This window comes from Zea mays, chromosome 3 (assembly GCF_902167145.1).
Source record: "Zea mays cultivar B73 chromosome 3, Zm-B73-REFERENCE-NAM-5.0, whole genome shotgun sequence".
Lineage (NCBI taxonomy): Eukaryota > Viridiplantae > Streptophyta > Magnoliopsida > Poales > Poaceae > Zea > Zea mays.
Window position 1 is genome coordinate 170,671,670 of NC_050098.1, and position 27,205 is coordinate 170,698,874.

At 47.0% G+C, this 27,205-nt stretch overlaps 2 protein-coding genes across 3 annotated transcripts; one reads left to right on the forward strand and one right to left on the reverse strand.

The window, feature by feature from the left end:
- Positions 1 to 484: 484 nt before the first annotated feature.
- On the forward strand, positions 485 to 10,942 carry LOC103650874 (structural maintenance of chromosomes protein 2-1). 2 transcript variants are annotated; one of them, XM_008676465.3, is made up of 20 exons: positions 485 to 1,095; positions 2,617 to 3,297; positions 3,385 to 3,528; positions 3,629 to 3,919; positions 4,033 to 4,218; positions 4,323 to 4,487; positions 4,590 to 4,649; positions 4,892 to 4,954; positions 5,069 to 5,160; positions 5,736 to 5,832; positions 6,563 to 6,679; positions 6,764 to 6,982; positions 7,966 to 8,106; positions 8,203 to 8,370; positions 8,451 to 8,635; positions 8,813 to 8,906; positions 8,987 to 9,075; positions 9,205 to 9,430; positions 10,139 to 10,213; positions 10,316 to 10,942. In XM_008676465.3, exons 1-20 carry the CDS (start codon positions 565 to 567, stop codon positions 10,430 to 10,432), a joined length of 3,741 nt encoding a protein of 1,246 aa, XP_008674687.1. In that variant the 5' UTR covers positions 485 to 564; the 3' UTR covers positions 10,433 to 10,942. The 2 variants fall into 2 exon arrangements, with proteins under 2 accessions (XP_008674687.1, XP_008674688.1); XM_008676466.4 differs by having other exon boundaries at positions 652 to 1,411.
- A 1,046-nt stretch (positions 10,943 to 11,988) lies between these two features.
- On the reverse strand, positions 11,989 to 26,422 carry LOC100278318 (uncharacterized). The gene is given in 4 exon segments (NM_001151631.2): positions 11,989 to 12,326; positions 12,464 to 12,528; positions 12,844 to 12,951; positions 26,269 to 26,422. Coding segments are annotated over 4 exon segments (417 nt in total). The 5' UTR covers positions 26,365 to 26,422; the 3' UTR covers positions 11,989 to 12,178.
- Between the last annotated feature and the right edge of the window lie 783 nt (positions 26,423 to 27,205).

Sequence of the window (27,205 nt, forward strand, 5' to 3'; positions counted from 1 at the left end):
CTCGTAGGAGCAAAGGGTATCTCCAGCATCTTACTTATTTTCATATTTATATTTAAACTACAATATACAAACAATGTAATTTACAGTACAAAACAATACAAATGAATAATTTTTAGAAAATATGTTGAAATCAGTCAAATACTACCTGATTGGTTGCCTGAGCATCACAGGCCAGGCTTGTGCCATCTAGGTCAGCTAGAAATGGAAGTTTTTGACATATGAGCAGATGCAGTCAAATAACCTCAAAATGATTTTTTTTTTGTATTCATTCGTGCAACCCACGCTTCAAATATAGAGACAACCAAATAAAAACCTAAATAAAGTCAATGCACGCAATGGCGCAAGATGAGAAAGTACGATTAACCAATCACGCAAAAAATGAATTATTTTGTATATACTCGTACAATTCACGATTCAAATATATAAACAACCAAATAAAGACTTAAATAAAGTCAATACATACCATGACTTAAGACCAGAAAGCACGACTAAATAATCGGACGAATAGCTACTAGGCTCCGGTCAGAGGGACACGAGAATAGCTCGTCAATTCGTCATCGCTCGATGCTCGATGCCTCGATCTCGGCCACTCGGCTGCTCTCCACACACGGCCGGGTGACAAGTGACGCTCCCCTCCATCGCTTCCACTTCGAAACATTTCGAATTCCTCAACCCCCGAAAGGGCGAAAACCCCAACGCCTCCAAAAGTTTCCCGCCCGAGCCCCTCGAACCCTAGTACCATCACCGACTGGCGACGCCTCGCCGGCGGCCGGCGAGATGCACATCAAGGAGGTAACTCTCGAGGGGTTCAAGTCGTACGCGGGACGGACTGTGGTGCCGGGGTTCGACCCGCTGTTCAACGCCATCACCGGGCTCAACGGTTCCGGCAAGTCCAACATCCTCGACTCCATCTGCTTCGTGCTCGGCATCACAGATCTCCGTCAGGTACGCGCTGCCTCGCTCCAGGAGCTCGTCTACAAGCAAGGCCAGGCCGGGGTCACCAAGGCTACCGTGTCCATCGTCTTCGACAATTCCGACCGCTCCCGCTCCCCGCTCGGCTACGAGGACTCCCCGGAGATCACTGTCACGCGCCAGGTTACACATCCCTTCGCCGTCTTCATTACTTCAAGCGGCCTTCTGAAGCGTACCCTTGCTACTGCATGTTTGAGTTCCTTTTGTGTGCGTGTGTGTGTGTGTGTGTGTGTGTGTGGGGGGGGGGGGGGGGGGGGGGGGGTAGGTGATTTGGGGTTTGCGCCACGATTTTGATTTGCATATCCTCAATTTCGGCGCTGATGTGTCAAGTTGGATTAAGATGCTGCCCTGCGAACTCCGAAGAGGAGCTGCTGCATGAGGTGGTTTCAGGTAAAAGGAGATGGTGACTTGCGATGTCTGGAGCTGGAATTTTGAGGAGGTTGTGTGATTTCATCCTTCACGTCTAAGTTGTTGAATACTTGAATTTCTTGATGCCAGGGTTCAATTGTTTGTATGTTTTTTGGTTTTTGTGAACTGGAATCGTTTTGTATTTTTTGTACACTGAAGCGTTGGAGATGGCGATTCTGAGTTTGAATTTTGATATGAAGTACCTTTTGTCTCGTTGCTAAAAACTGTAGCTAACTGAGGTTTAGTGTCTGTTAAATATGTTGTTCCAAGTGCTCAACTGGATGTGTTCATGGAAGTCTGTAATTACTAATCTGCTATGCGTGCTGAATTAAATCTGTGTCTAGCTTGTTGTTTTTCAGTTTTTCAGTCAAACACCTAGTTGATGTGTATGAATCTGGGGTTCTTTTAAAATCTGTACTAGATGACCTACTTTTAATCAGGGATTGCAAATTGCTATGAATGTTGATGTGAAATGTGCCTAGAGGATTTTTAGTCAAATATACACTGTTTTTTTTTGCTAATCTGTGTGTACCTGACTCATTTTAAGTCAAACATTTAGTTGATGTATATGAAACTGGAGTTCTGTTAATGGGTGTTCTAACAACTGATTATTTTTTCTTAAGAGTAATCAGGAACTACAAAGTTGCTTATAATGGTACTGGATTTGTTCATATTTTGTTGATGCTCAATCTAGCGGACACATTTTTTTAGTCAAACAATTCATTGTAAATATAAGATGTTTTGGCTTTTCTAGACACACCACTTTTGTTATGTATCTAGATATAGTGTATATCTAAGTGCATAGCAAAAACTACGTACTAAAAAAACCAAACTTCGTATAATTTAAAATGGAGGGATTACTTTGCTTCTCAATGGTGTGTGTCGACGTTTTGTGCCTAGTGATTCATGATATTATTCACAGATAAAATTTTGAAATTATTTTAGGTCCATGAGTTTAATTCTACTGAAATGGTGCTATTTAGGTTGATGTGGAGTGAATATATATAGCTGAGTGTTGTGGGCCAAGGCCCATTACAATGGAGGTATACACAGAGACGTAAACAACACTCTAACAACTTGATTAATTCATAAAATGGCTGATAGATCGGCTTCACTCATATGTTCTTTGCACTTTGATTCTACCTATTTGTTTCAAAACGTTTTGTGTTGTTTCTGGTGAACCAATTTCGTCCCAATTTTACTGGGCATCAGTTAATTGTTGTCCTGTATTTGTAGATTGTTGTTGGTGGAAGGAACAAATACCTTATCAATGGCCATCTTGCACAACCTTCCCGGGTGCAGACCCTTTTCCACTCAGTGCAGCTTAATGTAAACAATCCTCATTTTCTAATTATGCAAGGGCGCATAACAAAAGTGCTGAACATGAAGCCTCCAGAAATTTTGTCAATGTTAGAAGAGGCAGCAGGTACAAGAATGTACGAAATGAAGAAAGAATCTGCTCTTAAGACACTTGAAAAGAAGCAGAATAAAGTTGATGAGATTAATAAACTCCTTGATGTTGAAATCCTCCCTGCACTAGAGAAACTTAGAAAAGAGCGGTGTCAATACATGAAATGGGCCAATGGCAATGCTGAACTGGATAGGCTCAAAAGATTTTGTATTGCCTATGACTTTGTTCAGGCTGAGAGAGTGCGAGATGGCGCACTGAATGATGTCAAACAAATTAAAACAAAGATTGTTGAGCTGGATGAAACTACAGAAAACATAAAAGCAGCTATACAAGAAATGGACAATAACATTTCTACCTTGGCTGCTGAAAAAGAAGCTAAAGTAGGTGGTGAAATGAAGGTTCTGTCAGACAAAGTGGATAAACTATCACATGTACTTATCAAGGAAACTTCTGTGATGAATAATCAAGAGGAAACCCTGAAGTCTGAGGAAAAGGGTGCTGAGAAGGTAACACTGCACTTATGTCAGTTACTAGACATGCTATTTTTTGTTTTGAATAACTTACAAGGTTTATATTATATATTTCACATGTAGATTCTCACAAACATTGAGGACATAAAAAGGTCTATACTCGAGAGAGATGCTGCTGTAAAAAATGTAGAGAATGAGGCTTCTGACATGAAAAGAAGAGCAGAGGATCTCACAAAGGAGTTGGACGAGAAGGAGAAAGAATACCAGGTATGTAAAGGGTGATGTCTTTAAATGTAATGTATTAAGAAATAAACATATGGTCTCTTGGTTCTGTGTACTCTGGGATATTAAATTCGATTTTTCTCAGGGTGTGCTAGCAGGAAAAAGCAGTGCAAATGAGAAGAAATGCCTTGAAGATCAACTGAGAGATGCAAAAGCTGCAGTTGGAGATGCAGAATCTGGACTAAAGCAGCTAGCTACAAAAATAAAGCATTCTGAAAAGGAGTTGAAGGAGAAGAAAACTCTATTAGTATCCAAGCGTGATGAGGCTATTGCTGCTGAGAATGAGCTGAAAACAAGGACAAAAGACTTAGAAGGTATCAAGGCATCCATGGGATCTATTAATTATGACGAGGGTCAGATGGAAGCTTTGCAAAAGGTATGCACTGGTCAAGCTAAAAGAGTCTTAATGTTGCATAAAAGATTCCTGTAGGAAACCTATACTTCTGATTGTTGACTATCATTCTTTTTTTTTGTCCTGACCATTCACAGGACCGTTCTGCAGAGTTAGAAATTATTCAAAAATTAAAGGATCGTGTTCGTAACCTTTCTGGTGAGCTTGCTAATGTTCACTTCAGTTATCGAGACCCTGAAAGAAATTTTGACAGATCAAAAGTCAAAGGGGTTGTTGCACGTCTTATTAGGATTAAGGACAGCTCAACAGCAACAGCACTGGAGGTTCGAATCAGCAAACTCCTATCTGCTTGCTTGAAGTTAATTCTTGTTTTGACTGATGGAGTTTGTCTAGTCATCCTAGTTCCCTTATTAGTTAAATATTGCAGGTTGCTGCAGGTGGGAGGTTATTCAATGTGGTTGTTGACACTGAAGAAACTGGAAAGCAACTTTTAAAAAATGGGGATCTACGAAGTAGAGTAACCATCATACCTTTGAACAAAATCCAAACTTACATGATACCTGACAGAGTTCAGCAGACAGCTCGTAGACTGGTTAAGCTTTCCTCCCTTTACACTTTTGTTATATTGGTGGATGTAGCCTTTTGGTTATTGTTGACTTGACTAAATGAGAAGTATATACTGATTGCTTTGTAGGTTGGTCCTGACAATGTAACATTAGCTCTAGAATTGGTTGGATATGGTGAGGAAGTAAAGGTCAGTATCTCCAACTATTCTGTTAATTTTTGAGAAGCACTGATGTTTTACTCTTGTAGATTTATGTACATCATGTCTAGCAGTATTTTGTTGTTTTCATCAAAGTCTCAAGGTTCCAACTTAGGATTGAAAATATTTTTGCATCACATGTGTCGTTCATAATTTTGTTGTAACCCAAATCTTAAGATTGCATGCTTCTGGCTATCTGTTTCATATATATATATCTTCATATCTTATTCCAGAATGCCGTGGCTTTTGTCTTTGGCTCAACATTTGTGTGTCGTAATATGGATGCGGCAAAAGAGGTACTGTTGCTTCTTCAGTTTTTTTTTTAATATAGTATAGTTTAGTTGAATCTGTATCCAAAGTATAATTCAAAATATGTGGTTGATAGTGGTATGTTAATTCTTTTGATACAGGTTGCGTTTAATAGGCAAATTAGCAGTACTAGTGTGACTCTTGAGGGTGACACTTATCAGCCAAGTGGTCTTTTGACTGGAGGTAGTAAAGGGTAAGTTACCAATATATTACTTAATGCTAGAGTTTTGACTGATCAGATTTTATTTCTGTAAAACTTAGTATTCAATTTTTCCTTTGTATTCTTGTGGTTTGAATAGCACAAATGCTTTTCCATGATGGACAGTGTTTTTCAGGCTTCTTCTAAGTATCCTTAGGATGGAAATGCAGTAATACACATAAGATTATCCGATTGTCTTGGTTTGCGGGGCGATATATGAAATTCACACCACAGATGCTTTTGTTTGGATTCTCAATTTTTACTGGTTCTAATTACATGGCTTGGAAAAAGGCAGTAAAAGGAGACTTGACAGGATGAAATATACCTAAAGATTTTAGCCTTGAATAGGAACACATGAAAAACAGCTATCCACGTGTTTGAACCTTGATTTGTGGTTTCTGTTGGGTTTTAATTCTAGCTTACTCCAACTTGCTTAGGACTAAAGCCTAAAGGGCTTGATTGTTGTTGCTGTCTAATTACATAGCTTGCCAGACAGTCAAAATGTATGTCCTTCAGCCAGATAAAGACGCTCATCATTTTCCTTGGTAACGTATACCATAATGATGCAGGGGTAGAGGGAACTTGCTAAGGAAACTCGACGAACTAGCTAAAGCTGAGGCTGATCTATCTGATCATGAGAAAAAGCTCTTTGTCATTGAACAGCAGGTATTCTGGCATTCTGCAATGCACAATGTCCGCACATGAATTTTATTATTCTTATTACTGTTTGAATTCATATGGATTTATTTGCAGGATATATTCATGTCCTTTTGCTTATAAACTGCTGTTCTATTATGTTAACTTGAAGCTTGTAAATTTCATTAATATTTATGTTTGGTCATAAGATTTAAAGAATACCATGAGACATGATGCAGATTTACACCATCGAATGCTTAATGGCAAAACATTTTGCTTGCAAAGTAATTCTTGTAATGGGACACATTCTTTGATATAGCCCTGTTTGGCACAACTTATTTTCAGCTTCTTCACAGATTTAAGCAGAAGATGTGCCAAACAGGAAGCTTGCTTATCAGTTCAGCTGCTTCTCAGAATGAACTAAAAGCAGACAATAAGCAGAAGCTGTTTTTTCACTAGCTTCTCAGATAATCTGTTTTTTCAATAAGTAGCAGCTATGCCAAACAGGGCCATAAGCTTAGTCAAACTTATGATTGTTTGACTTTGACTAAACCTGCAAGGCCTTTCTTTTTGGGACATGTGGTAATACGCACTATGATAGAAATAGAAAATTCATCTCTTATCAATTGAGTGGCGCCTTGTGCTGGTCACTATCAGTTATATCTCTCTTCGTTGCAACTGCAACATGTTATATGCCGGTTATTGAACACATGCTAAATTTTGTTTCTAGTTTTTTCTAATTTATTACCCCATCTCCCAGATTGGAGCCCTTTTACCATTGCAGAAAAGGCACACTGAGTTGAAATCTCAGTTTGAACTGAAGTCATATGATCTCTCGCTGTTTCAGAACAGAGTTGAGCAAAATGAACATCACAAGGTATTGGCTTACACCATCGATATGCTTGCCTTATCATAGTAAAAGCTTCAACCTAAAATAACAGTTTTTGTATTTGGGCTTCAGTTAGGTGAGCTCGTAAAGAAAATTGAACAAGAGCTTCAAGAATCTAAACAAGAGTTGACAGAAAAGCAAGTGCAGCATGAAAAATGTGTGTCCACAGTTTCTGAGTTAGAGAAAACTATCAAAACTTATGGCACGGAACGAGAGGGCAAACTCAAAGCGCTGGAAAAAAGAATCAAATCAATTAAATCAGAGATGCAGTCGATGTCGAAGCAACTAAAGGTTGTTTACTTTCTTATTCTTGCCACCATACCAGGAGTATTTTATTGCTTAATATATGAAGAATTTTCAATAAATGATTTTTTCCTTGTTATGGACATGTTGATCTATGGGAATAGTTGCGGAAGAATTCTGGATGTTGACCCTGGACCTAGTTGGTATGACTTAGGAGTCATGATTGACTACGGCACTGGCTATGCAGGCATAAAAGAAACTGGGGCAAATGGTCAATCTGATTGCTTAAATGCAAAATACTGCTAGTCTCCCCCTACATTGAGTTAGTCTGGCAGTAAATAACTCAATCGGATGGGGCTCAAGCCCCCTACTGTCTCTGCAACCATGGAACGCCCCCTTGCAACTTGCAAGTGAGGTCCCACATTACATTTGTCTTTGCTCTAACTCATATTTGTCTTGTAATTCAAGTAGTTTGATAGGCAGTATTATTTCTTGATACGTACTACCTCTGTTCTAAATTATGTCATTTTAGCTTTGTCCTAAGTCAAACTTCTTATGTTTTACCCAAGTTTATAGAAAAATTATACTAAAGTCTACAGCATTGAATTAGTTTTGTTAAGTTCCCAATAAAACATGTCTTGATAGCGCAATTATTTTGAAATTTAGATGTTAACATGTTTTTCTGTAAGCTTGATCAAAGTTAGAGATGTTTGACTAGGACAACAAAATTGACATGATTTGGATAGGACGATAGGTAGTATTTTCTTAAAGATGCACATAGCTGAAAAATATGAGTTTCGTCCATTACCATGAGTTAGTCACAAATTCTTTAGTAAGATACGTTCAATTTTAAAAGTTAAGTATGTGATTTGCTTTGATGAAGATACTGGACATCTTTCATAAGAGGTATATTAAGATCAGTTCTGTTGAATTCTTACTCTGATAGTGGCCATAACTTGGTTCTTTTATCAGTTTATGTCTACTTTAACAGTCATCCTGACAATTTGATCTTTAATATATCCCATATTTAGGCTTATGAAAGTGACAGGGAGAGGCTGATCATGGAGAAAGATGCGGTTGTTGGTGAGCTTGCTACACTGGAAGAGCAGCTAACGACTTCAAAAGCTCAGATTACTTCTCTGTCTGAAACCTTGGAAAAACAGAAGGACAAGGTTTTGCAAGATGCTTTATTATATTTACTTTGTACTTGGTGTTGTTCCTGAGCTTTGCATTTAATTAGTTAAATATGCTTTGTGCTCATGAAACAGGTTACATCCATAAAGCAAGATTATGATCAAGCTGAAAGTGAGCTCAACGTTGGGCGTTCTAAACTGAAGGAATGTGACTCACAGATAAACCGTATGGCCAAGGAACAGCAGAAACTTCAACAGAAGTTAAGTGATTCAAATGTTGAGAGGAAGAAAATGGAAAATGAGGTAGTTCCTGGTTCTTCTGCATTTTGTACTTTATAATTGATTGCTTGAACACGTTTTAATACCTGGTAATAACATATTAGGTTAAGAGGATGGAGATAGAGCAGAAGGATTGCTCTTCAATAGTTGATAAGCTAGTCGAGAAATATAATTGGATTGCAACTGAGAAACAATTGTTTGGGAAAAGTGGTACAGATTATGATTTTGAATCTTGTGAACCACATAAAGCCCGAGAGGAACTTGAAAATCTTCAAGCTCAACAATCCAGGTACATTTGATATTTCTATTGGCTCCATAATTGATAAACCATCATAATTACTCCTGACATTTTTTGAATATATGATGATTTGGACAGGTTGCTAGTGCTACTGAATTGCTGTATCCATATCACCTCCCAATTCTGTAATTTGCAATGTATTCACCAATCTTTATTACCTGTTTGCAGTCTTGAGAAGAGGGTCAATAAGAAAGTAATGGCAATGTTTGAGAAGGCGGAGGATGAGTACAATGATTTGATGTCAAAGAAAAACATCATCGAGGTATCTCCTATCATGTACAGTTTTCTTGATAAACTGAAAGTAGTTTTAATATCTGGGCACATACCTTGTCTCATCTGCAGAATGACAAGGCAAAAATCAAGAAAGTGATAGAGGAGTTGGATGAGAAGAAGAAGGAAACATTGAAGGTCACTTGGCTCAAAGTAAACAAGTCAGTATATCAATCCTTTAGTGACTTGTTATATATCCTGCAGATGAACTGTCCCTTTAAATATTGCTGAAATGTCTCTTACTCATAAGTGTGAAATTGGATCCTAACTCCTACATTCTGTTTCTATAGGGATTTCGGGTCTATATTCAGTACTCTTTTACCTGGTACAATGGCAAAACTTGATCCTCCAGAAGGTGGTACTTTTTTGGATGGTCTTGAAGTTCGTGTGGCATTTGGGACAGTTTGGAAGCAGTCTCTGTCTGAACTTAGTGGAGGACAACGATCCCTTCTTGCTCTTAGTCTTATCCTGGCTCTGCTTCTTTTTAAACCTGCACCACTTTACATATTGGACGAGGTATCTCTTTAATATGATTTACTATTCAAATTCCTTACCACTGCAATCTACTATTTTTGAACTAGTATGACTTTGCTGTATTTGGAAGAATGAGGCGGCGCTGCAAGTAAATATGTTTGTCAGTTTTCTAGAAGCAGATTCATTGAAACTTAGCAAAATCAGCTTTGAGATGTTGAAGCTCAATACTTTGTTTATTAAGACCAGTTGCTAAAAAAACATTTGAACGTTGGAAAAATTTAGTCACCGATGTGGTAATGTAGGCTACAAAACTAACGAGAGCACACATTCATCTCATCTAGTCAAATCTTAGCTATATGAAGACCCGGTAGGTAATCAAAGTATTAGGATGGAATATTTTGTTATTGTACCATTGCAAGTTAGTCTCTTGCTAGGTCTCAGTTGTTGGGTAATTTGAAATTTTGAATTTGGTCTAGGAGGTATGATTTAAACTGAAAGAACTGGAAAATGGTGTTGTCCAGTACTTGGTGTTTTTGTTAACATGGATAGGTTTGTTTAGAAAACTCCTACCTAGTCAGGGCCTTGTTTGTTTCATGGTAATTTAGTTTCAATAAATCCATGGATCAGGCAAGGTGATTTTATTATGACACTTACAGTCTTGTATGTCTGATACTCTGATGCCTCAAACGTTTGTACGGATTGTATGCTGAGAGTGACCATTTTCAACTGACTGATGTTCGTGCTCTGCAGGTTGATGCTGCTCTTGATCTGAGCCACACTCAAAACATTGGTAGAATGATCAAGGCTCATTTTCCGCACTCTCAGGTAATATATTCCTGCTTAGTAAGGAGGTAGTACATTTTAATATGTAGCAGATACAATTAACTAAATACTGAAAGTTTGAGCTATTGATTTGTTTTTTTGCAGTTCATAGTTGTCTCTTTAAAAGAGGGTATGTTCAACAACGCCAATGTGATATTTCGAACAAAATTTGTTGATGGTGTGTCCACCGTGACACGAACAGTGCCTTCGAAACAGAGATGACCAGTTTACACATCATGCATCTTCTGAACCAAAACTAGGCATACAATTCCAAAACTGTCATTTTAAGGAGCTGCTATAATCAAACATTTTCGCTGTTTATTCAGCCATGTTTATTCAGCCAGGAAAATTATTCCATGAAAGCTGAACCCCACAATTACTTGACGCTGATGCCTCAAGCCCCTCGCTTGTCAGGCAATGACATCAAAATAGGTGCTGTAACTGTAATCTCATGGCGTGACGTTCATGATGACCTCGACTGGCTTCTACATTATGCGCTTTCTTCTGACCTGATGTGTAATTAGCGGTTGAACTATTTTGTGTTGAAGGTCGACCGTGTAGCATGTATGTAACAGCCATTTATAACCAAGGTCATGTATAATTCTGACTTGCAAATTTACCCTATGTTGATTTACCTTTTATTACTTAGAACAAAAATCTCATCATAGTTTTAGAAAGTCAATGCTCTAAACACTTCATAATATTATTGACTATCGTGTGCATTGCCGAGAATGATTTGGTCATTGTTAGTTTCTACGTCACTGCTCATGGATTTTGTGGCGTTTTTTTTTTTCTGAAAGCATTGAAGATAAGTTTAAGGGTGGATTTGTTCTACATATCTATCGATTGAAGTAAACATATATTTTTTAAAACGTACTGTAAAGGGGGTATAAACTAGTAATTAGACATTTATAGTACGAAGTGCACAATGTCTTGCTAATGTTCCTCGCTGCGCAGACTATCGAGTTGAGAAAATCTGGACACGACGTGATCTGCATACAAACCAGCCTCTTGTGTGGTCGTTTCATTTTGTCTATATAAATGGCCTTTCAGTCCAGGTCCAAAATCTGTTCAATTTAGGATACACTAGTCGGTTACCCGTGTGTTGTGACGGTTCACAATAATACCTACGTAAATTATTCACTAAAAAGATCTAAAGATTTTTTATTAATTGTCTTCGCTCTTCACATAATAATTTTTATTAATGTACAAGTATAATAGACAGCAAATCAGAGATCTCATCCATCACCTCCCCACTTCCAAGGTTTCGTAGAGCAGTAGAAGGGAATAGATGGGCATACCTTTAGGAACCTCGGCATGCGAAACTTGAACCCTCTTGACACATCTTCATCATTGACCGTCTTTCCTTTCCTCTCTCCACAATGAATAATGGGAGATCACAGGGTCTAATAGGGTCCGTTTGTTTCTCTCCTAAATTATATAAGTTGAATAATGATGTTTGTTTATCTCCTAAATTATATAAGTTGAATTATGATAGAGGAATAGTAAGGTAAAATATATAAATAAACTGAAATAAGTTGATACTAGCAGCATATTTCAGCTTATTTATGCTCCTAAAGTAGTATTTTAATCTTCTACCCTTACATCAAACAGGGCAGACTGAAGGTTTGGGAAGCCTCCGGTAAACGATGCAATTTTTTGTGCTCCTGATCGAAACAAAGCACCCTTCACACAGAGGAAAGAAAACTGCATACGTACATATGAGAATTGAGGGTGTCTTGTCCAGTTCGTTCCAAATAGTCAATCAACTCCAGTAAATGAACGTTTTAGTACTTTTATTCAGTCTTTCCCATCACAGTCACTGTTGATCACTAGTTAATGGATATCCTTGTGTTATGCGTTCACATCTCAAATATTCAATTGAGCATCTCTTTGTTACATGGCAGGCAAGCCTGATGGATCGATCCATGCGCCAAGAAGCGAGGCTGTCTAGAGACTGTTGCTCCATCATTTCCTTCTCTGGGGATCGCGACTAAGACCATGCTTTCTCAAAGTTCTGATGTAATTTCTCATCAGACTGAATTTGTTTGAACCGAGATGGTGCAAGTAATCCCATGTGAAGATCCCTGTCTTGTGCAAGTCATCAAAGAGTATCCTACACGCAAACAATAGCAGATCATGAACCCGACATGCAAATATTTTTTTTATTTGATAGATAGAAATGTCACAGCTGACTTCTGCAATATGACTGAGAACTGAGAAAAACATGCTATGAAACAGGACAACCCTCACCGGACTCCGTAGTTTCCTACTGATTCAGCTGACATTATCCCAACATGTCGTCGTCCAAATATAACCTGATCAGACATAGTTTGCACTGTAAAACTCAGAATTTTATGGAAACTGCAGAGCCAGAACAAGATATTAACCTCCAATGTCATATGAATGATCTGCACTCATAAATTAAAGACTAATATCTGTGCAAATTTTCAGATTCATTACACAGAAAATCTACTTTTTAAAAGTCTTTATGAGCAAAAATTTTCCCTTATACAGTAATCGCAATGTATTATCCTAAATTCTTAACCACAAAAAATGTCATTTGGGCTAACAAAAAAAAGCTCAAGAAACCCTATTGTGACATGGAGTGTGTAAAGTATATCAGAAATTACCTTTTCACCGCCCACTGATCGGATTTTGCTATCAGCTGCTGGGCTGTATACTCTGAGAAATTCTGCTGACAGGTGAAATGAGCTACCATCAGCGAATTCGATTTCAACCTAGGATGAGCTTGAAATTAGTTTAATTCAAAACAGAAACACAGCCAATACCCCCAAATAACTTGGCAAACCAATGCCAGAGTAAATCTCACAGCAAGTTTGTAAGACTAGTCAATTGGAAAAGAGGCCCTAGTAATTTGATGACAAATATGCATATCAATGATAGCTGTGTTGATGTTGGAAATAGTTTTGTGTCTAGGTTCGTAGCATTTACTTTAGCTAAACTGCAGCATTGAGTAATAGGAAGTAATAGTCTGATTAGGGGCTTGTTGGGGCGAAGGCAAAGACGCCACCCTTCGCTCGTCGCCCTTCGCCGCAGTCGCTGGTCTGACAAAGACAAAACGGGCAGGGACACCCTTCGCTTCATTCAGCACCAGACGAAGGCCTGCGGTGACGTCTCCCCGTAGCACGGCCTCGTCCTGCTCTGAGGCCCACGTGTGATCTGGCCCATTGTAACGGGCCCCGCGTGGCCGCCTTTGTGTTACGGGCCTAGTTTGTAAAGGCATTCTTGTAATTACGGCTTGTAACCCTGCTTTATGGGAATATTCTGGGGATAAACTAGGTGTCTGAGGGCACATGCGTCCTTAACACAAGGCGCTGGGCACTCAGATACCTATAAATACCCCCGCACAGTGCCCGTGAGAGGCTAGATCAACAGAGCTATTGCCCCCGTGCACGTAACTCTGTTGTCACCACCGTTCTCCCTTGTTGGCTTCCTTGCTGCTGAGAGCAAGTCCCAACATTTGGCGCCCACCGTTCGTGCTACGACAAGACCACCCGCGATGGCACCCAAGAGAGCTAACCCGAAGGCTGACGAGGCTGCGAAGGCAGCACTGCTGGCCGCAAGAAAGGGCAAGGCCCTCGCCCTCACCCAATCCACCCACCAAGAGCCCACTGAAGACAACATTCCCCGCACCTGCGAAGACGACACCTTCCGCACCTGCGGACCCGAAGGACAATCGCAGCCGCCCCCAGGCTTCGCCCCACTGGAGGGCGCGGATCTCACCGAGGACGGTGAGGTCCTCGGCGTCTCAACAGAAGAGCAGCTGCAGCTGCGCGCCCTGCGCCTCAAGAACCGCAATCTCCAGAGGCAGAAAGAGATACTCGAAGCCAAGCGCCAGCGTGTGTCCGCACTAGCCAAGGTGCGGCAAATGATACGCGACGAGGAGCAGAAGGCCCAAGACCTCGAGCGCGAGATCGCGCTGATGCAGCGCGAAGGCCACCTCGGTCTACAGCAAGAGCCACCCCTCCAGCAGCGCGCGCAACCGGAGGACACGCGCGAAGGCCACCTCGGCCTGCAGCATGGCCCACCCCTGCAACACCGGGCGCAGCCGGAGAACCCGCGTTTCCCCCAACATGACTACGCCTTCCAGCACGGTGCGCCATTCCAAGGGGTCAACTACCTCGACGAGCGCAGTCCCCTGGCGCCACACCTGCAAGTGACGCCTTGGCCAGCTAACTTCCGAGCAGGGGCATATCCCAAGTACAACGGTAGCACCGATCCGGCGCAATACATAATGAGTTATCAAGTCGCCGTTGCATCCGCCGGAGGGGACGACGCCACAATGGCGAAGTCTTTCATCATCGCCCTGGAGGGCTCAGCACTCACCTGGTTCACCAGATTGCCTCCGCTGTCCATTGATTCGTGGAGAAGTCTCAGGGACAAGTTCCTTCTCAACTTCCAAGGGTACCGTCCAGACACCGACGCTTTGGCCGAGCTCTCGCTCTGCAAACAGCTGGAAAAGGAGACTCTGCGGGAGTATTACCGCAAATTCCTAACACTCAAGTCACAGCTGCCCTCCGTCGATGATCAGATCGCTATCCACTACGCCATCAGTGGCCTTCGGGCCGGCGTCCTCTACAGCCACTGTATCAGAGATCCACCTAAGAATTTTCAGGAGCTATATCAGCTCTTTGAAAAATATGCCAAATCCGAAGAGCTCCACCAGCGCAAAGTTGAGTCACAGCGGAAGCCCAAGGATGCCCCGCAGTCCAGCCGCACATGGACGAGGACTCCGCAACCAGACTCCGGTCGAGATGGCCGCAGTCAACAGCAAGTGCACAACATCGCAAACCAGCAGCCTGCTGCTGACCCCCCTCGTCGCCAGGAATATCCCCCCCAAGGCCGCGGAAACGGAACTCGTGGCAGGGGCCGAGGGCGCGCGCAGCCGCCGCGCCGGTTCTACTGCCTTTTCCACGGCGAAGACTGCGCCCACCAAACCAAAGACTGCCCCGAAACGAAGGCCACCAGAGACAGAATGGCGCGGGCGCAGCCAGCCGACAATCCCAGAATTGTCGCGCATAATTACCAGCCACCCCCTCCACCATATATCCACGCTCCCGCTCCGCATCCACCGCACCACGCTTACCAACACCATCAGGAAGTACAAATCGTACCTCCTCCACCCCCACCACCACACCAGCAACACCAAAACATCCCCCACGCCCCAAAACAGGAAGACTTCGCCGATCAACCATATCGCGGAGTCATTCACATGATAACAGGGGGGTCCAGCACTGACTTCGACACCAAGCGGCAGAAGCGGGACCACTACCGCAGCATCAACCATGTCGCGGTCACCGGCCCAGTCGTGCAGACGAAGTGGTCCCACATACCGCTAACCTTCGATGCACGAGACGTCGACCTGCGCAGCGCCCCCCACATCGACGCTATGGTCATCAATTGCAGCGTGGCAGGCTGGGACTTACACAAAGTCCTAGTCGACAACGGCAGTCAGGCGGACATCATCTTCCTCCACGCCTTCGACCGCATGGGTATAAGCCACAGCCTGCTCAAGCCTTCGGACAATCCGTTGTATGGCTTCGGCGGCAAAGGCACCTTTCCCGTTGGCAAAATAGAGCTTCCCCTCTCCTTCGGTGTAGCACCCAATGCCCGAAGTGAGCAAGTAACCTTCGACATTGTCGACATGGTATATCCGTACAACGCCATCATGGGCCGGGGCTCCATCAATAAGTTCGAAGCTGCCATCCACGGACTGTACCTATGTATGAAGATACCAGGTCCGCTAGGCGCTATCACGATCTACGGCAACCAGCAGACGGCGCGCAACATAGAGCGGGACTTCGTGCCTGGTCAGAGGAACGTACACTGTCTCACGACCCAGCGCGAGGTCCCCGCGCCCGCCAGCCCAGCCGACAAGCAGCACGAGAAGGCACAGTTGCAGAGCCACGATGGAACCAGGACTGTTCCCCTTGATCAGGCCACGCCCAAGCAGACAGTCACTATCAGCGAAGACCTTACGTCACATGAAGAAGAGAGGCTTCTCTGCTGCCTGGCCAAAAATAAAGATGTCTTCGCCTGGTCCGCCCTAGACCTGGTCGGAGTCAGCCGATCCATAATTGAGCACAGCTTGGGAATTGACCCTTCGGTGCGACCAAAAAAGCAAAGGCTCCGCAAAATGTCCGACGAAAAGACAGAGGCCGCCAAGGCGGAAGTGCACCGCCTCCTAGAAGCTAAATTCATCGAGCCAGTGGCTTACCCCACGTGGCTCTCCAATGTCGTAATGGTGCAGAAAAAAAGCGGGAAATGGCGAATGTGCATAGACTTCACCAGTCTCAATAAGGCCTGCCCGAAGGACAATTTCCCGTTGCCGCGGATCGACAAAATAGTCGATAGCGCGGCCGGATGCGAGGTCATGTCACTCCTCGACTGCTTCTCCGGCTATCACCAGATATACATGAAGGAGGAAGACAAGGCTAGCACCAGCTTTATAACACCCTTCGGCACTTATTGCTTCATCAGGATGCCGGAGGGACTCAAGAATGCGAGGTCCACCTTCTCCAGACTCACCAAAACAGTACTCGAAGGGCAGGTCGGCAGAAACATATTTACATATGTGGACGACATCGTCGTCGCCAGCAAGAATAAGGAGGACCATCTCGCCGACCTCGCCGAGACATTCGCGAACATGCGAGATGCACGACTCCGCCTGAACCCGGAAAAGTGCGTCTTCGGTGTTCGCCAAGGCAAGATATTGGGTTACCTGGTGTCACACCGCGGCATCGAGGCCAACCCAACCAAGATCCAGGCCATCGTCGACATGTCGCCTCCGCAGTCCGTCAGGGACGTCCAGCGTCTGACAGGCAGATTGGCCGCTCTCAACAGATTCATCTCCAGGTCCGCCGAGCGAAGTCTCCCCTTCCTTAAAACACTTCGCGGTGCGAAAGACTTCGCCTGGGGGCCGGAGCAAGCAGCGGCCTTCGCCTCATTAAAACAGTACTTATCGGAGCTGGCCATCCTCACAAGCCCCGACTCCTCGCTCCCCCTATTGCTCTATGTCGCGGCTTCGCCGCACGCGGTCAGCGCGGCACTAGTGCAGGAGCAGACTATTGAAGGCACAGTCAGACAGTGCCCTATTTACTATGTCTCCGAAGTCCTGACACCGTCCAAATGCAACATGACAGAGCTGGAGAAGATCGCCTACGCAGTTGTTATGTCCTCGCGCAAATTGCGCCATTACTTTGAAGCATTCAAGGTCCGAGTCACCTCTGACAGGGGGCTCGGCGAACTATTCAGAAACCCGGAGGCATCGGTGAGGATTGCCAAGTGGGCAGCCGAACTCTCCGGCTACCACATCAGCTTCGAGCCCAGGACAGCCATCAAGTCGCAAGTCCTGGCAGACTTCGTCGTCGACTGGACTGGGCCAGTAGCACAGCCGGACCCGTCCACAGAAAGGGTCTGGACCATCCATTGCGACGGCGCATGGTGCCATGCGGGGGCAGGCGTCGCTGCAATTGTCACCTCACCAACCGGAGTCAAACACAGATATGCAGCACGCCTCAGCTTCGCTCTGGAATCCGACAGATGCACAAACAACATCGCAGAGTATGAAGCGGTTATCCTCGGCCTCCGCAAGCTAAGGGCCCTCGGAGTCACCACATGTATCATCAAGACAGACTCCAAGATAGTTGCCGGCCAGATCGAGAAAGATTATGCAGCAAAGGACCCCGCGCTCATGCAATACCTCGCGGCTATCCGAAGTCTCGAGAGACAGTTCAAGGGATTCACCCTGCAGCATGTGGATAGGGCCAAGAACGAGGAGGCCGACGCATTGGCCAAGGCTGCCGCCAGGGGCGAGCCCTTGCCCTCCGACGTGTTCTTTCACACCATCGGCACGCCCGCCGTCCGGAGCCCCGAAGGGCTCCAAATAACTAATGATAGCGAGGGCCACCGTATAGTCAACCTAATCATGATCGAAGACTGGCGGGCACCAATAACCCTGTTCCTACAGGGGTACTATCATCCAACTGACGTCAGTGAGGCAAAGCGCCTCAGACATCGAAGCAGGGACTTCGCACTGATTGAGGGCCAATTATACAAGAAAGGGGTCAGTCAGCCAATGCTGAAATGCGTCACCGAAACCGAAGGCATGCAGATCCTACGCGAAGTCCACAGTGGCACGTGCGGCTCGCACGCAGGGCCAAGGGCCCTGGCTGCCAAGGTGATCCGACAAGGGTTTTACTGGCCCGCAATGATCTGCGCCGCAAATCGGGTCACGAGGTCCTGCGAAGCCTGCCAGAAGTTCTCTCCTCGGTCAGGCAACCCCTCGCAATATACAAAGCTGATTGCCCATACATGGCCTCTCCAGCGCTGGGGCCTAGACATCGTCGGGCCCCTGCCCACCGCTCAGGGGAACCTTAAGTTCGCCTTCGTAGCCGTCGAATACTTCACCAAATGGATTGAAGCGAGGGCTGTTTCCACAATCACATCAAAGACTGCCCAAAAATTCTTCTGGCAGAACATCGTTTGCCGCTTCGGAGTACCGTCCGAGCTAACAGTTGACAACGGCAAGCAGTTCGACAGCCAAGATTTCAAGGATTTTTGTTTCTCCATCGGCACCAAGCTTGCCTTCGCTTCAGTCTATCATCCGCAGTCCAACGGGGTCGTGGAGCGCGCCAATGGGAAAATATTCACAGCTGTCAAAAAGATGCTCCTCGATGAAAGAAAAGGCAGATGGACCGATTTATTACCGGAGGCAGTCTGGGTGCTAAACACAACTGAGTGCAGGGCGACCGGGTTCACTCCTTTCCGCCTTCTATACGGATCGGAGGCAATGACCCCGCAAGAAATAAAGCATGGGTCCCCGCGTACAGTTCCGTCAGCCGTCCGCGACGTGGATGAGCCAACTTCAAAAGATCTCATTGACGGAGACCGGGTCTTCGCCCTACAGGCCCTAAACAAATATCAAGCCCAAACCAAAGCATGGCGCGACCGCGCAGTCATCCCAAGGGAGTTCAGCGAGGGGGACCTCGTACTCATCCGGACAGCTCGGACGGAGTCCAAGGGCAAGTTGGAGCCCAAGTGGGAGGGCCCCTTCATAGTCAAGTCAAAAGCTTCCCCCAGCGCTTACAGGCTCACAACGCCAAACGGCGAGGACCTGGAGCACTCCTGGAACATCGACAACCTTCGCAAATTTTTTGTTTGACCCATTTAGGGTTGATTTCGCCCTTGTAATTCGCCGCAAACAATCTTGTACCGGCCCGCACTCTTTTCCTCCCGGGGGGTGAGGTTTTTAACGAGGCGGAGCCATGTAATATATGTGAAAAAAATCCCCCGCAAAAACATGTGTCGAAAAAAGACCGCGACAACGGTCTTCGGCATTCGACCAATTCGAAGTCACCGCGAGGCTAAGCGCTAGTCACCCTCGCGTGCGACAAGTCCGCGCAGAAGTCGCCTAAGGGTGCAGCCGGACTTAGCACAACAAGTGCGAAAAAATTCCGATGTCTATCGCGAAGACTATCCGCGCAGAAGTCGCCTAAGGGTGCAGCCGGACTTAGCACAACAAGTGCGAAAAAATTCCGATGTCTATCGCGAAGACTATCCGCGCAGAAGTCGCCTAAGGGTGCAGCCGGACTTAGCACAACAAGTGCGAAAAAATTCCGATGTCTATCGCGAAGACTATCCGCGCAGAAGTCGCCTAAGGGTGCAGCCGGACTTAGCACAACAAGTGCGAAAAAATTCCGATGTCTATCGCGAAGACTATCCGCGCAGAAGTCGCCTAAGGGTGCAGCCGGACTAAGCACATCAAGTGCGAAAAAATTCCAATGTCTATCGCGAAGACTATCCGCGCAGAAGTCGCCTAAGGGTGCAGCCGGACTAAACACATCAAGTGCGAAAAAATTCCGATGTCTCTCGCGAAGACTCCGCGCAGAAGCCGCCTAAGAGCGCAGTCAAACTAGTACAACAAAAGCAGGAGCGACAGCATCAAACCATCCGCGCTAAGACCGACTATAATCACACCAGCACAGCATAGCCAACCATGCCACACAAAGTACACAGCGCCCTCGCAGGCACAGGCACGCGAGGGCACACAACTTCATCTTACAACCTTTTACACATATACAAGCGAGGGCACCACACTCTACATCGGCTCCACCTTAGGAATAATCCCCATCTCCCTATAATTAAATAACATTATCCTAAGCTCCTCACCCGCAAAAAGACTTCGCAGTTCCCCCTCACCTGTGCTCGTGGCGGCCGGCAAAGACAACAGTTCCTGCCGACCACCCCTACTCACGCGAAGCCGAGCCCCTTCCTCCGCACTAACCCTACGCTTTGCAACCGCCCTTCGTCGTCGGCGCCCGGTGCTAGGACCCAGCACGTCTGGCGCGTCCGCGGCGTGTGGCGAAGCCTCCGCCGCAGCCACGTCCAAGGCCGCAAAATAATCCAAGTCCTCCTCCGACGACTCCTCAGTCCACTCAACCGAGCTCCCAGAGTCAGTAAAATCAAAAAACTCAGACACAGACCCACCATATTCATTTCCATCTTCCGCGGTCGAAGCCGCCAAAAACCCAGTAGTAGCGGTTGCGTGCGCAGGCCCAAAATCTTGAACCTGCGCAGCAGCCAAAATTCAGTACAACATCCAAAAAGTCCCCAACCCTAAACACCCACTACGCCACCTGCGAAGGCCCTGCCGCTGCGGGAGCCTCCGCTGTCTCCTCCGCCGCTGTTTCCGCCACCACCGCCGCGGAATCTTCAGCGCTCGGCGCAGCAGCTGCGGGGGCGTCAGGCGCGCCTTCGGCCACCTTTGGGGGCAGGTCTTCGCCGGCCACAGCAGAGGTGGGCACGCTCGGCGCGTCTTCCGCAGGCTCCGGGGTTGTTTCCAGGGCGACTCCAGTCGCGGCCTCCGCAGGGGTCGGCTCCGGGCCAGGCAGCGCGCTGTTCAGTGCCCCGAAGTCGTCCACCCGCTCGCCACGCTCCGCCTAGGACAACACACACAAAAGTTCAGCAAGCACACGCACAGAACACATCCAGCAAACACCGAACAAACGACAACGTTACCTGAGCCCTCGTAGCCTCGGCCCGTTCCCTGACCACCTCACGACCGTACAGACCCCACATTCGGTCATAGAGGGCCCCGGCGGATTCCTTCACCACGGGGTCTTCGACCTCATAGATATCTCGCCCAAAATCTTCATCTACCTGGTCGAGGGCCTCAAAGTGCCGGCACCCTTCGCGAGCGAGCGCGTTCATCGCCCCCTCGCAGGTGACCAGGGAGGCGTACGACATCAACCCCCCCACGACGGCTGGAAGTTCCAGCAGCTCCTCCTGCACCCACTGCAGACAGCGAAGGCCGGGCTCTCGGTCCGGCACTTCGAAGTCACCGGTCCGCGCACCCAGCTCACGATATGTATCCATAAGCTGCGTGCGCGTCCGTTCGGCCTCCGCATGCACTGCGGCCTCGGCTTCCTTAGCGCGGCTCTCCAGGGCGGTGAGCCGCTCTTGCAGATGTTCGGCGAGCTCCTTGGCAAGATTGCCCTCCGCCCGCGCCAGCTTGGCCTCCGCCTGCGCAGCCTGCCCCTTGGCGACGGCCTCGTTAGCTTCCCTCCTCTCCGCCGCCAGTTGGCGCCGGAGGTCAGCCTTCTCCCTCTCCAGGGCGGCCACCCTGTCCGTCAGCTTACGGCACTTGCTGTCGGAGGCCGACTTCTCACGGACAGCGTCAGCATGTTGTGTCCGAAGTCTCTCGACTTCGGCAGACACAGCCGCCGTGAGGGCCCCCGACGCAGTACGGCTGGCGAAGTCAGCCACCTGTAGGGCCGCGACGCAGTACGTAAGGCCGTTACCCCAAAAGAGGTGGGGGAGAGAGTATGGCTCAACGGACCTGACTCAGCGCCTCCGTCGCCTGACTCAGCGCCTCCGTCACTCCCTTCAGCCGGCGGGTCGCTGCGCCCGCCTCGCCCCTGACCACGGCGAGGGCCGACACCTCGCCTCCGGCGTCAAGGGCCTCGCCCCTCGCCTTCGGCACTATGGCCGCCGTCGCGATCTCCGCGCCAGGCGCAACCATAGCGAGCTGGCCCTCGTCCGACCCTGCAACGCATCTTCGAATAAAAATAATAATAATAATAATAATAATAACAATAACAATAATAGGCCAGCGACTTACCACCAAGATAGTCGTCCACAGTAATGTCGGTGCCGAAGTCGGCAACACGTTTGCCCGCCAGCGGCAGCGCTCGGGCCGCCTTCGAAGCCTCCGCCACTCCGCTGGCCGGGGGCACCACCTTCGCTGACTTGGAGCCTCCGGCGCCCGCCGTTGCCTCCGGCGCCTTGCTAGGTGCAGAGGCGCCCGCCTTCGCCGCCAGCGGCGGCTTACCTCCGCCGGAGGCCACAGCCTTCGCAGTTCCCCGCTGCCTTTTCGGCCGAGCTTCGTGAATCCTGACAGTCGCCTGGCGTTTTTGCGCCGCCCCTTGGCGATCCTTGTCCATCACTGTCCACACAACATCACCGATATTTCGCTCGTAAGGAAAAACTCTCCACCGATGAACCATACGAGATGTAAAACAGTCCTCCTCAGCCGCGCAGGGGATAGGAACATTTTTCGGCCAGCAGCCCCCGGTAACCCTCAGCATCCGAGCCGAAGACTCCCGGAGCTCGGGCGAAGACATCCTTTCCCCCGGGGCCGCACACGTCCTCATTAACTCTCTAGCAAAACTATCAGACACCCCAAGTCCCCCCATCGCAGTACCTAATTTTCTCTTTTTTGAGGAGGGGGCGGCCGCCAGCGCAGGGTCGCCTCCAGTCTCCACCGCCGGTTTCTTCCCACGGCGGTCCGCTTCGTCTTGACCGGGATAGCCGTCGTACGGCAATTGATTTAATTCGAAGACCCTGTTCAAGCGGTCATTCGACCCGCGGATATCAAAGCTGCGCTGGCCTTCCGTCCTCGGCACGTAACGTCCCACGAGCCGCACCGCCAGGTCCTCCGCATCACGCACAAAGGCGGCCGGGTCGCGGTTTCGCAAATTCAGTGCGAAGGCAGGACTTCGCACCACCCTTCCTCCGTGAAAAGGCATCTGGCGAGGGCACACTTCGCCCAACGCCCAGCCGTGCGCCAAGGGCCAGACCCCGTATGCCACGAACTCTTCAACTAAATCACGCCCACTGCTCTGACCGGCGGCGCACCGAAGGGCCCCTTCGTCTGCATCCTCTTCTGCCACTTCGAAGGACGGATACGCAGAGTAATAATGAGAGCACATCTCAGACACGGGGAGTCCCACATGGCCTTCGACAGCACCCTCAGCAACGTAAAACCAAAATTCATTCCAATTGCCCCACTTGTTGCGGGCGCACGGAACCAACTCCACTACTGGCATTGTGGTCTTGCCGGTCTTCGGCGTGAATGTGCATGACCCGAACTGGGCAACTCCGTCCCCAACCATCCTCTTCTGCCAATGCAAACAATAATTCTTCGCAAAGACTTCAACCGACGGCTGTCCGCCGTACGAAGTCGTCGCCCAGACATACTTCGCCAGCGCCACCATGACATTCGGTGTCAGCTGATGTATTTGAACATTGAATCTACGCAGGACTTCGCCAACAAACCGGTGCGCAGGCAAGCGGAGACCGGCGGCGAAGAACGCCTCGAAAACGACCAACTCACCCTCCGGCTCGGGGACTTCCTCCGTCCCCGGAGCACGAGCAACTCCGCCGCCAAAGTAGCCCAACCGCTGCATATCTTCAACGCGGGCTGACGTCATCCGTGACACACCAAAATCAACAGTGTCGCCGGCGCGCAACTCCTCCACCATCAAGCTACTCAACGTCTCCTCAGACGAGGCGGCCGCCGGCGGCGTGGTGTCGGCGGAAGAAGAAGAGGACGGTATTGCTACGTACCGTCGGCGGCGGCGGGCGGTCTGCTTCACTCGAGCCAGATCTCCGGCGATCAAGAGACGGCGGGCAGACGAGCAGCAAGACGGCGGGCGACTAGGGTTTTCGCGGAGCGCGGAAGGCAAAGTTCAAAAAGCACCGACCCCCGCCCCCCTTTTATAGGCAGGGCGCGGCTCTTCGGGAAACCCGCAATCCGACAGGGCGCGGCGCTTCGGGAAACCCGCAATCCAACAGTACGCCGTCCATCAACGGTCACATCGAAAATCCCCGCGGAACCACTTCGAGCGAGGGCAGCGTCTCCGCCATCTAGCGACGTCTTCGGCACCAGGTGACTTTGTCGAATTGGTCCCTCGGAGGGCAAATGTTGGGGCGAAGGCAAAGACGCCACCCTTCGCTCGTCGCCCTTCGCCGCAGTCGCTGGTCTGACAAAGACAAAACGGGCAGGGACACCCTTCGCTTCATTCAGCACCAGACGAAGGCCTGCGGTGACGTCTCCCCGTAGCACGGCCTCGTCCTGCTCTGAGGCCCACGTGTGATCTGGCCCATTGTAACGGGCCCCGCGTGGCCGCCTTTGTGTTACGGGCCTAGTTTGTAAAGGCATTCTTGTAATTACGGCTTGTAACCCTGCTTTATGGGAATATTCTGGGGATAAACTAGGTGTCTGAGGGCACATGCGTCCTTAACACAAGGCGCTGGGCACTCAGATACCTATAAATACCCCCGCACAGTGCCCGTGAGAGGCTAGATCAACAGAGCTATTGCCCCCGTGCACGTAACCCTGTTGTCACCACCGTTCTCCCTTGTTGGCTTCCTTGCTGCTGAGAGCAAGTCCCAACAGGGCTATATCCTGTATTTATTAGGGGCTATCACAACCTGATTTGTAGCTCACATTGGCTAAGGGTCTGTTTAATTCAGCTTTTTTCTGAGGAGCTTTTCTGAAAAATCTGGTTGTGGGTAGAATCTATCTGTGAATAGAATCTAAGTATTGTGGAGATTACATGCGGAGAAAGATAAAAGAGTTAATAGAGTTTAGAATATAGAAAGTGACGGTTTCCTAGTATCGCAACGACTGTTTTAAGTTGATTTCGGATGGTTTTGACTAAAATGATTATTATAAAAGTGGGCTGAAAATTTGGGTGTTTGGCAGCCTGCAGCAGCTTTTGGTGGCCAAAAGCTGAAACAAATAGGACTTAAGTCATTCCAGACATCAAAATACTTGTGCTCGTTTGTGTTCTTGTGTTTTTGTAACAGGGTTTAGGCCTATCAATCGAAGGGTTCATGTTTAGAAAATTATGGGTCGATATGGTTTGCTGCCTAATCTGTTGTAGTTCGCCTAACTTTTTATGTCTAAGTTTAGTTCGTCAATTCGACCGACTAATCTTATGCAAATTATGGTGTAATTAGCCGAGAACCAATCAGGCCTTACATATTCCTGTGATGTTGCAGCATTCAGGATACACATGCCAACTCTCGTTCACCAGCAAATAATCTCATGAATTGCTACGGCCTACGGTAATCATATTTCCATTAACTGGGCAGCAGTTGCTAGCTAGTATGTTAAGTGCCAGGCTGCCAGCTAAGATGAAAAGCAGTACAGGCACATTTCTTCGAGATAAGATGCATATGGTCCTAAAATGTGGATGTGACATAAGGGCATATTTGGAAACAGTACGCAACTGACCAGAACTTCAAAAAGGACGCCAGCGACCTGTTCCCTTGACACTGACTGGGAGCTATGTCTTGACCACACATGATCTCACACGAAATTCAGCACAAGAACGATTTCTATTCACATTGTATGCGTGCCCGGAATAGCACTTTACTGATGTTTCGTAATCGAGCACTTCACGGGTGGGCAATAGCCAATAAGCGAACATTTTGTTTTGCTTGCACGCATGACAACCAAAGAATGCACGTCATGTTTGAGTAGCTGCAATGCTAATCCTTGAGGTGACAACGACAATCAGGTGAAGTCAGACCGCAGAACACAGTGGCCCCGTGTGATGTTGTGAATTTGGCCTTTCAGCCGAGGACGCCATGATGGTACAATAGATTAGATCACACTAAACACCATCCAGTATCCACCACGCGAGCAGTAGAGAGCCGCATGAATCAGGTAAGACCTGAGGTAGGCAGGATCTACGGATGTGGGGGAGGAGGAAGCGCTGGTCGTCTGGGAAGCGGAGACTCACGAATTTGGGCGGGTGCAGCGCGAATTTCGTCAGGCGAGGGGGCTGCGCCGCCGCCGTATGCAGCCGCCGGAGCACGGCGCCCAGTGCAGCCGCCATAGACGAATGCGGGATAACGAGGGAGGGAATGAGAAATGTGAAGGGATGGAAATCTCTTCCGCTCTCTGGTACTCTGGTTCGTAGCAAATAGCAATGGAAATAGGGAGCGATAAGTTAGTGTAATCCGATCGAACTATAATTGTTTTTATTTATTTGGATTTAAATTTGAATACGATTAGCTTGGATACGAATATAAATACAAATGCTTTTGAATACAAATATAGATAATCGTGTGTCGAATACGGAATAGTCAGACACATATAACGTCGGTAACATATTTTTTTCGAATAGCGTGTAAGACACCATTCCAACATATTATGGTTGTTGTAATTATTTAGCCACTTTTTTAGTCCAAACATTTTTAGGATTATATGTGGACATATGTTGTGACTACGTAAAGTTTCGTTAATTTCTAAGGCTATTAGTGTATTATTAATTTCTTCATGTAGACAATCATGAAATACAATTAAATTCATAAAATATTCTAATTTCGATCGACAATTATAAATAAGTTATCAAGACTTATAAACATTCTATAATAAGATAGCCTCAAGTCTCCGTATAAAAATGATAAAGTGAAATATTGATTATGTTGAAACTTGGACACTTAAAGTTATTTCACGTATAACTCATGCAACAAGTGGGAGTAAAATAGGAAAATGAGGTCATATTATGAATTTTATGGTCTAAACATTTTTTAAATATAAATGGACATATTTTACCTCATTAAAATTTGAGGCTATTTGTGTATTATTATTATTTTTCTTTAAAAATCATCAAAATGCACATCGGTATCGAAAAAGATATCCGAAAAAATATCCGGATATCCGGGAAGATATCT